Source organism: Strix aluco, chromosome 17 (assembly GCF_031877795.1).
Source record: "Strix aluco isolate bStrAlu1 chromosome 17, bStrAlu1.hap1, whole genome shotgun sequence".
NCBI lineage: Eukaryota > Metazoa > Chordata > Aves > Strigiformes > Strigidae > Strix > Strix aluco.
This window is the reverse complement of record NC_133947.1, coordinates 6348461-6358685: the sequence shown is the minus strand read 5'-3', so window position 1 is coordinate 6358685 and position 10225 is coordinate 6348461. Positions and strand designations below refer to the sequence as shown.

Below are 10225 nucleotides of genomic sequence, written 5' to 3'. Positions count from 1 at the left end.
AATAATCTGTGCTTAGGATTTGAGTCAATCTACACAGTTCTTGTTGATTGACGGTTATTCAAGTTAAGACCTTCTGACCATCAGTGATGTTCTTGGCTGAAAGGCAGGATCGCAAGTGTTGGACATATTGGTGCAAACCAGGAATGCTTCTTCTGGGATTAAAGCTGCGACACCTGATCTACTCAAAAGAAAACAGAATTGTACACACACACACACACACACACACACACACACACACACAGACCGAGCATGCAAATACACTGGGAACCAGCTACAGCTTCACGGGAAGAACACGTTGTGGCAATACAGAGGTTGGCCTGTTATTCAAGAAGGCTACTTAACAAGGAAGGGGGGAAAACCACACAAATATCAAAAACTGAGAATATTCATTTTCCAATATTCAAAAAGAAAATAGGAAGAGCTTTTGAAATTACATTGTGTTGGCAAACTGATTTTTGGGTAACAAAGCAAAAGGTGAAGGCAAATTTTCCAAAGTATTGTAAAATTTATTGTATAAGTATTGCAGCTTTTAGAATGACATATAATTGCCACTATCGGTTACTGTTACACAATAAGCGTTTACAACAGATTTTTGTAAATTGGCATCAGAGTACATATTCATACTAAAACAGCAAAATATAGATAAGTACTGCATTGCATGTGCTGTCAATAGTTTACATAAGTTTAAACTTGAACAGAACTCAGGATACAGGACTGCCTATAACAAACTCCAAAGCCAAAGCAATGCAACTGGAAGTTTAAGAAAATATTAATACAATGAAATGTGTCTATAAGGCAGGCAAATTAGGACTTTAATGTTGTCCTTCATGAGCTTCTATAGTACAGCAAAAATTTGAAGCGCGGTTTCTGGAAAACTTCTTTTTGTTTTTTGTCGCTTTGTGTTGTACATAGAAAATCTCTGAGCAATACAGAGACAGAAGAGATTAAAAATTCATTCTGTTCTCACCTAGCACTGTTAATGCTACACATCTGGATTCAGTTTTTTTCCCGATCCTTAGTAAAAATGTTGGGCTTTTATTTATTTTTTAATATAGCAGTTAGTGCAATTTTATAGTTCAATACACATACAAAAGGGTGATTCTCCAGAAAGCAATTGTATTTCCTTATACCCCCACTTAAGATAGAATGAATTTCATAACACTTATGGAAACAACGCACTAGATTAGTAAAGCTGAATCTTCAAACTGGTGAAATCGAGGGTTGTGAAGGGAACACGAGTTTTATCAGTGTCAGCCCCAAATGAAACCCACCCTTCCTCACCATCCTGGTCGACAAAGCCACGTTCCCATTCCAGGCCATTAAGATTTGGGGGCACTTTAAGGATGCTGTTTGCCGTACTGTAAACTAAGAAACTCTGTAAGATTAACAACCCCTTTTAAAGCTAACGTGACTCTTAAAACTTCGAGCAAAAAGGCAGGCTAGGACAAGAGGTTGCTAAGCATTAGCAATGCCTTGTTTCTTCTGTATTAGTTTAAAAATAAATCATTCTTAAGGGGCCTGAATCTCTCTGCTGGCAGCTGCAAGACACTAGAGACTCCTATGGAGCAGGACCACAGTCCAGCTTCTAGTACAGTTCTCTCCTGAGCTGCATGAAGGCCAGAAGGAAACGAGTAGAGACATCAGCAAGGGTGTGCAAAGCAAATTCTCTGCCTTGGTGGCAATACAGGACATGGGAATTGGGAAGAAATGGACCCCGAGGCAAAAAGTAACATTAAATAGTAATAATAATAATAACAACAATAACAACAACAACAACAATAATAATAATAAAAAAGAACAGACCATTATTTCTACACACCCATTCAGAACTTGGAGTTGATCTGGGCCCCAGATCTGGTATCTGCACTTGGAATACACAGTTCTTGGGACTGCAAAGCAGAGGGATGGACAGAAGAAAGACAAAAGGTGACAACTTGGCTCTGTCGAGGTGAACTTGAGTTGCACCCGCTGCCTGGGACCTGGGGCTCCCCCCCACCGGGGCTGCAGCCGCTCCCCAGGGACCTGCACCAGCAGTGGGGAAGGTGGCAGCTTAGTTTTTATTTGTGCATGGCATGGACTGAAAGGCATCATTTGCAACAGAAATTTGGTGATGAGCCACCCCATTTCACACATTTAATTCCCCAAACTAGAGAAAGAGGTAAATGAAACTGAACCCAGGAACAAAACAAACTGATCACTCAACTGCAGATGCTTGGGGTGATGCTTGAGAAATAAAAGCTCACACTGGGAGTGAACTGGGGAGAGAGAAAAAAAATGGGGAAAAAAACAGAGAATCAGTTGAAATTTTGAGGACTTCAAAGCATGAGAGCTGGGTTTAATTGCACTGCATTGTTAGACCCTCTCCCACTATCCCTCTGTGCCCTTCCAGACACTACCTGCCTCCCTGACCTCTCTATGGGGTTTGGTGGCCAGGTGACACCATGTGACAAGACAATCCCGTTACTTAACAACCTCCGGTCCCCACGACACCTCCTTATTCACTGCTCAGTTTTAAATGCGTGATGCATATTCCACCCAAAACCTGCTGAGGTAACCAGTTTTTCTGTAGCAAACTAGTTCAGATCACAGAACAACACCCTCCCCTCCCACCCAAAAAAACCACCCAACCCCAACAACACTATTCATGCATTTTGGCTCAAGAGGGCAGTAGATATTATATTTCTGTTTCTCTTTTGGTTGGTATCTCATTTACAATATCCACCAGTTTCCTACCTCCCTGGGTAGGATTATGTGCATAAACGTGTTAAAATTCCCTTACAAACCGTGGGAGAAGAGCAGCGGCAGAGGAGCAGCCTGCATGGCCAGGCCCACGGGGCTGCTCCGGGGAGCAGGCAGCGCTGCCAGAAAAGAAGGGACTGGAAAATGAATTCAAGGTCCAAAGGAGCAAAAGACCAGACGCTGGTTACTTGTGATGCTAACGATGATTTTGTTTTCCCCTCTCTAAAAAGGGAGGGTTACTGTTTCTTTAATAAGGCACTAAATAGACATGTTACATAAAGGAAAGATACATTTTAAAAACTCGTATAAATTCATCAGTTTTGTACCTTTCGTGACAAACTAGATTTATTCCTTTGCATGACTTTTTTTTTGTGGCTTTTTTTTTTTTTTTTTAGGTCATCAAAATTTAGGTTACATGACTGTAAAGCTATGAAGATTTCAAGAGCTGTGGAAAAGCAGTTTGAAATATTGAGAAGGTACAGGACTATTTCTAGGCAAAAATAAAAAAAAGCAAAAAATAATGATCAAACTTCAAGTTCAGCTATTCATCGTCTTCTTTAAAATATATATAAATATTGTTCAAATGGTCGGAACTTCAAAACCGTTCTCATGGTGGTTTTTTTTTTTCAAGTAATAGAAAAGTTGCTTAAAAACAATAGTTATTGCCTTTATATCTTTCATTTATGTCACTCTACTAGATAGCATCCTGCAAAAAATGAAATCACACCTCCTTGTAAAATCTTCGCTCTCCGTGGTTCCCCTACCGACCCTTCCTCGCGCTCGGAGAGACGCTCTCCCGGCCAGGGAGACGGGACCAAGAACAGGTTTTTTCCCTTTTGCTTTCTCTCTCTTGCGCTCTCAGGTTTCTCACTCGCTCACTCCGTCACATACAAATTCACCGCGAGGGTAAAACACCTACCAGACACCTACGCAATATAAAAATGTAAACAATAGCATAGTAAGACAAAATGCTTCCGAAACCAAGATAAATTAAAGACGCACAACACCCGGCGGGCGGGAGGGCAGGTGGGACCGTGCTGCTGTGGATGAGGACATCTTCAGAAGAGGTAAAGGGGGTTTGCTTCTAAAGCATTAAGCATATTTCTTTAGCCTTTAATTAATACATCACAGGAGCAGATTCATTTCCATCTACTGTATCTGATGCCTCTTTAGCTAGGATAATAAAGTAAAAAATAGCGATGACCAGAGGCAGCCCGGGGGACGGCGGAGCTGCGAGACACGGCTGCGCCCGTATATCCCAAATAGAGGTTTGGGAGGTTAATACAAAATGAAAACTACCTTCACCACCACCACACTTTTCAGATTGTACTTTCAATGAGATACTTAAACCCCAGCTGAAAGGCAGCCAGTGGGTACGTTACCATTTACTCACATTAACTTCCATAATCACCCTTTTAGCTCCAAATAGGGCCCTTCAGTTGAACATTGAAAGAAATAAACCAAAAAACACTTTGTTCCTTCAGACACAGAAGTTTATTCTCATCCCCACCACCCCCCTCCAAAAAGTTAGAGGTTGTCCAAAAAAAAAAAAAAAAAATCAAGTAATTTTTGTCTGCTTCAGTCATTACTGACTCTCAGAAGCAGGGAGTTTTCATTTTACCTTTTTTACTCCAATAATCCTACCGGATGACATACAAACACACACCAACTCCTCTTGCTTTGTAGGGAATGTATAAAGCCGTGACTGTCAGCGGCCATGCGCAGGGACTCTGGAAATTAAGGATTTGCATAAGATGCAGTCTCGCTCACCGCTCCTCCCAGGGCTGGCATCTTCACTTCAGCGTTTTCCACCCCCTTCCAGCTACTTTGTTCTTCACTTCGACATATATCCCTTAACAGGTTCATGGTAGACATGATAGAGGCTTTGACCAACACAAGCACTGACATATTTATATTAAAAAATAGTGCAAAATTTCAACATTTATATAAATAACTCTAAACCCCTGCTTTTGATTTTTTTTTGTTTTTTGTTTTTTTACAATGTAATACACACTTTTTGAGTTGGCACTCAAAAAATTGCCATTTTTCTTCTAGTTCAGAAAACAACTTTTTTTTTTTTGAATAGGCCTCTTCTAATACAAAAATACTCCTGCTCCTTACACATACACTTTCTCTTATTTTTAATATATATTTATATATTTATATTGCAGATCTTTAAACAAAATGTTTTTTGTGCAAATATTTTGTCTTTAAAGATAAGTGAAATAATCAAACAAAAAAAAGCATTCACACACAGCTCAACTAGAAACAAAAAAAAAACGGGACTACAGTTGATTTTTTTTTCCTTTTTAAACGTCTAGACACAGCTCAATAAAGAAATGTTTTTGCAAGCTTGGTAGGCTTGTGCATTCAGACCAGACATAACAAGTAAATATTTATACATGGAGAGATGGGGAAGGGCTTTTTTTTTTTCTTTGCTCATCTTCCTCAACTCTCTCTCTCTCCTTTTTCTTTTTACGAGAAGTGCAGAGTGTTTCATTTACTTTCTTGTTTTTTCTTTTTTTTTTCCTTTTCTTTTCTTTTTTTCTTTTTTTTTTTTTTTTAAAAGGGGTGCCCTTTTTGTTTCTCTTTCTCTTTGTTCCATGCGGTTGTGCTCTCAAGGCCATTGATTTGTGAATGATGGAGTCTGCTGCCCTCCAAGATGGAGGGCATCCCGTTGTTGTTCTGCTGGTGCTGGTAAAACGTCGACCCGGGGTAGTGCCCTATCACCTCGCTGTACGTCGGCGGCGGTCCCTCCATCCTACCATTGCTCCCATAGCAGGTCGCGCTGATGCCAGAGTTACTACTGGGGGGGCACGGCCCCCCGTACACGGAGTTATCTATCAAGTCACTGTCGAAGATGGTTCTGTTGGGGGGGGCCCGGACCGACTCTCTGTTGAGCTCCATTTGCTGCTCGGGGTCTCGCAGCTGCAGCGTGCAGGGTCCCTGGTACGGGGGGGGCTCCTCGCCATCCGACAGCGAGATGGTGGGCGGCAGGTCGATCTCGTGCTGCATGTAGGGGTAGGTTGGCTGGAATCTGTTAAAGCGGTCCCTCTGCAGAAAGGATGGCACTGCCAGGCGGTCACTGGGTCTCGGGGTGTAGATTTGCTGCTGAAAGGGAGAAAAAGAGAGAAAGGGGACGAGAAGTGTGAGACGCTGCAGCCTGCGACAGCGGGAACGGCAGCGACACCCACACCCACATCTCCCTCACCTCTGTTATTCCATTCCCCGACACGGTGCTTTCCGAAGGCCACAGGCTTCCCTCCTGCATTGGAAAGGAGAAGAGAGTGCAGCGTGAGTCTGACTGCCAGCGGTGGTTAACCCCCTTCTGCGAATGGCTCGTGCCAGGTTTCATCCTGCACCAGAGCCCAGGTGAGCTGCTGCTGCTGCTGCTGCTGCCGTCAACACGTTCCTGCCCCGGCTGCAGCAACGCACAGCACACACCTTCCTCTAAGCAGGCAGCCAGCTCTAGTAGGGCATTAGCTGTTATCATATATGCTGGGTATCATATGGGTATAGGCTAAGGGTATTAGCATATTACCACTGAAAACAACACTTTGATTAAAATTTCCCTCCATTTTCACCTCCATTTATATTTAATAGATCACTTGCAGAATGAATGATGAGAACGACACCAGCAAACAACGCTCTCCCATTTGCAGACTTCCCCCCTCCCGCCCACACCCACCCAGCATGTTTCTCTCCCTGGTTCAAACATGCCAGAGGAGTATTTTTCAATTTGTGATCCATGAGCCGTGGGTGATTCACAAGACATCAGAAAATGCTCCATGAAATAATGACAAGATTTTAGAAAAACCTCACACCCACATTCTGATGCATACAATCAAGGAAATCATGGGAAAATAAAGATAATAAGTGAATAACCAAATGTTAAGCCTAATTTTGATTTGGCTAAAAAAAAATAGAAATCTGTAGCAACAGGATGGTTCTAGAGCATGTTTTCCCCAAAAGGATAAGTGATCCTTGGCTTAAACAGACAAAGAACTGTGGTCTAGAGGCTTTCTTACACTGCAAGCATCACCCTGATCCTGCAATCTGAACCTAGGCACCAACAACCCCAGGCATGATAAAGCCACAAGCCAATTTCCCCCAAACCATGAGATTAGTTTACAATTCATGATCAAAACAAACAAACAAAGGTTCTTCACATTTTCTGGTGATACTTGAGCATACACAGTTCACCCTAGACACTTTTGCCTTAAGAACTAAAATATTTAAATATTTCTAATATTCACATATAGCAGCATCCCTCCGGCAGGCAGGACTGCAGGAAAACAAGCCAGAAGGCTCATAATTATAACCTGGAATAGCTGGCACTTCTCAATTCCTTGCAGGTGAAACTCCAGTTCTGGCACTAGCAAGTCAGGAGCAGGCAGAAGTATTTACCACCAGTGGAAGAAAAATGGCAAGGGCGTTTCTTTTTGCCCTTTTTCCCTTTAAGGTGCCCCATCCAAAGGCCACTCTCAGGCCCAGCCTCTGCAGCAGGACTCTCCAGACAAGCAAACCACAAGCTTTCCTACTATGAAGATACCTATTTCTATATAACTGTGGTGGCCATCTAGGCAGCCTGGTGCTGCAGTGAAAGCCTGTAAAAAGCTGCAATGGTACCACAGCACCAGACACCTTTGCTGATAAAGTCTGAAGGGATTTTGCCTGTCTGATGCTCCCTGGACCTCCCCCAGCTGTGAAGCACATCTGGCCTCATACCAGGCTGTGGCATGCAAGGAAAAACATTACTGCATATCTTTGCAGCTACCCCAGTAGGCAGCTGAGCGGCGTCTCCCGTCCCCCCAGAAGCGCCTCCGGGATCAGACCGACTGGGGGTGCCCCTGTGGCAGAGCCAGCCCCAAGCGCTGGGCAGGAGCCTCAGCACCCGGGCATCCCACACCACGCACCCAACTGCCCCAAACGCAGCACCGGCATCGTGTTCAAATCTCCAAAGCAGCCACCCATTATATTCCCCCTCTCTTCTCCCCCCCTGCCTTTTTCTTCTTTATTTTCCCCAACTTCAGAATGTATTTTCTCCTGTGGCATCACACGTGGCATCAGATATGGAGAGAATCCCATCAGGTTCCTGTTTTTGAAGCTCAGCTCTGCACATAAACCTCAAGGCAGTCCTGTTGCCAGTGCAAGGAAAACAGTGATTTATATGTAAATGAGACGGCCCAGATTCTTCCCACTTCTCCGTGGTTTTTAGGGAGCATCTCCTCGGAGCAGAGGTTAAGTGCTGCAATACCAGCGCCCTCCCCAGCTACAGCTAACGAAAGCGCTGGCTGAGCTGTGCGCCGCATAGTGCATAGTCCTCCCTGAGCAACGCACCACCGTGTTTTGTACAGACCTTCAGACTTCAATATGCAACTGTTTACACAGGCATCAACTGTTTCGGTCCATTTTACATGTATTTCTTGCCTGCAGGGATAGTCAACAGTCAAAACTCCTCCAGCAGCCAAAAGACCCAAGAGGAACTGCGTCTGCCACAATCAAATCTTCGCCTCTGAGCCCCGGCTCAGCCACAGTGCTGACACCAAAGGGCACAGGGGGGTTTCCAGCACTGCCACACGTGCTGCCAGCCCTTCACCCCATCCCGAAGGACACCGCAGCAGCGCGCAGGAGCAGGAAGCACTCCGAAAATTGTGTTTACTTTGCCATGCCCCCGTGGCAGACTTCCTGAGCAGCGAGTACCCCGCTGCCTTCTGCTAGATGTTTTATATTTAACTTGGCAGTGGGCAGTGCCATGGCAATATCCCATCTGCTTCCCCCTTTCCCGGGAGTGATGTCAGCCGGCTCCCGCGAGGGCGGCTGCAGCCCGGCGCTTCCCGGCGCGCGGAGCATCGCCGTGCTCAGCTGGGGCTTCCCGCTGTGGCGGGCAATGGGGAGAGCACGTACTTGTCCCTCATGTGCGCTGCTCCACCCAAAACATCCCCTACCCCTAAGCACCCACTCACCCAACGCCTGCACCCAATATCCCACCCAGGTGTTCAGAAGAAAAGCTCTGTCTCACACGTTAACTCATCCGTTTGCACAAAGGTCCAGGAACGATGCTCCAGCAACATGCAGATGCAAGAGTAGTAAACCAGTAGAAACACCGTTAAAATGGGAACCACGGAGAGATAAGGAGCAGACAGGAGACCCATTTTCTGTAGGAGCTAGATCTCTGCAGCTGTTATTAATCACTTCTCCCAGGACTCCAGGGCTTGACCCGGACACGCATCTGTGCCCGTGGCTGACCGACCACAAGCACGCTCACCACTCGCCAACTCCGACCCTCTGCCTCACACTGTGACGCCCATCTGGGTAACAGCTCATCTCTTCTAAAAACTCAATAGGGGAATTAAAATTGCTGGAAATGAGTACGCAGAGGATGGCAAAGCCTCACAGACAGAAAACAGACATGATTTTAGCCTCTGTGCTTTGGCCATGGGATGGCTACACAGCCCCACCGACACAAGCAAAACCATGCTGCCCCGTGAGGGAGCATCACCGCGGTAAATCCTCCTTCTCCAGGCTCACCTCACTCACCTCTGATTTTCATAATGTTTAGGACTTGAATTTATCTCAACAATGGCTGAGTCTAGAAAGCTATGGTTTTCTGAAACGAAAGCTGAGATTTTGCTGTCTGACGAGCAATATGGCTGTAAAAGCCTCCACAAGTATCCCAGGACTCACTGCAGAACCTAAAATTGCTTTTTAATTTCTTTTTCAAAGATTGATCTCTACTTTTATAAAACCACTTGTTTTAGTGATGTCAGGAAATTTTCTCTGTAAAGCTGTATGGTGCAGATTAGGTCTCTGAGCCTTCAGGAGGACTTATATTTTCCATTTTGGGGGACAAAGGTATGCATGAAAATTGCATTTAAACCACTTCTTGGGGGAGTGGGATATCACTGTTCCAAAGGTGCAGGGACAGTGCCATTCTTATTGCAAAAAAGTTTTTAGTAGCATTTCTTAAATATTCTTAGTTCTGGAAAAATAAAGATACTTGTTATAAGGAGACAGTTTAAGTACAGCGATAACAGTGATGGAGAAACACATGATATAATACAAGAATTCCTTGCTAGCAAGAACCACATTTAAAAAAATCTTTAGGGAAATTAATTTCTCCTTCAGTTGTAATTTTTGAGCTACAACAACAAAAAAGGACAACTCCGGCAGACCTAGCAGCATCCTGACCATGGGATGAACTACTTTAATATTTCAAAAGATGAAAAGCATGTATGCAGCTCTGGTGCCTGTCTGCGGTCATGACAGCAAAATGAAGTTTGGGATTTGAAAAGCCCAACACCAGTTCAGTGCAAGTTTAATGGATTACATAAACCGGTATCCAGTTCAGCACGGCCTCTGACTGCCAGCCTTCAGCGCTTGTTTAGACTGGAGCTGTTTTCTACAAAAAGACATGCTGTGCTGAATCCGAAATGAGCTACCTTAAAGATCTTTATTATGATTGATCCCACTGTAATGAGCTTCC

The 10225-nt window shown here is 44.3% G+C and overlaps 1 protein-coding gene across 3 annotated transcripts in view; it reads right to left on the bottom strand.

Moving 5' to 3' along the window:
* Window positions 1-485: 485 nt before the first annotated feature.
* PMEPA1 (prostate transmembrane protein, androgen induced 1) overlaps window positions 486-10225 on the bottom strand; it is a 52769-nt gene continuing 43029 nt past the window's right edge. For 2 of the 3 annotated variants that reach the window (XM_074843248.1, XM_074843250.1), the window contains 2 exons: window positions 5951-6004; window positions 486-5850 (listed from right to left, as the gene is read on the bottom strand). In XM_074843248.1, the coding sequence (XP_074699349.1) occupies window positions 5302-5850; window positions 5951-6004 (603 nt within the window). In that variant the 3' untranslated portion in view covers window positions 486-5301. The remainder of the gene's footprint in view (window positions 5851-5950; window positions 6005-10225) is intronic. The other variant, XM_074843249.1, reaches the window with a different exon arrangement.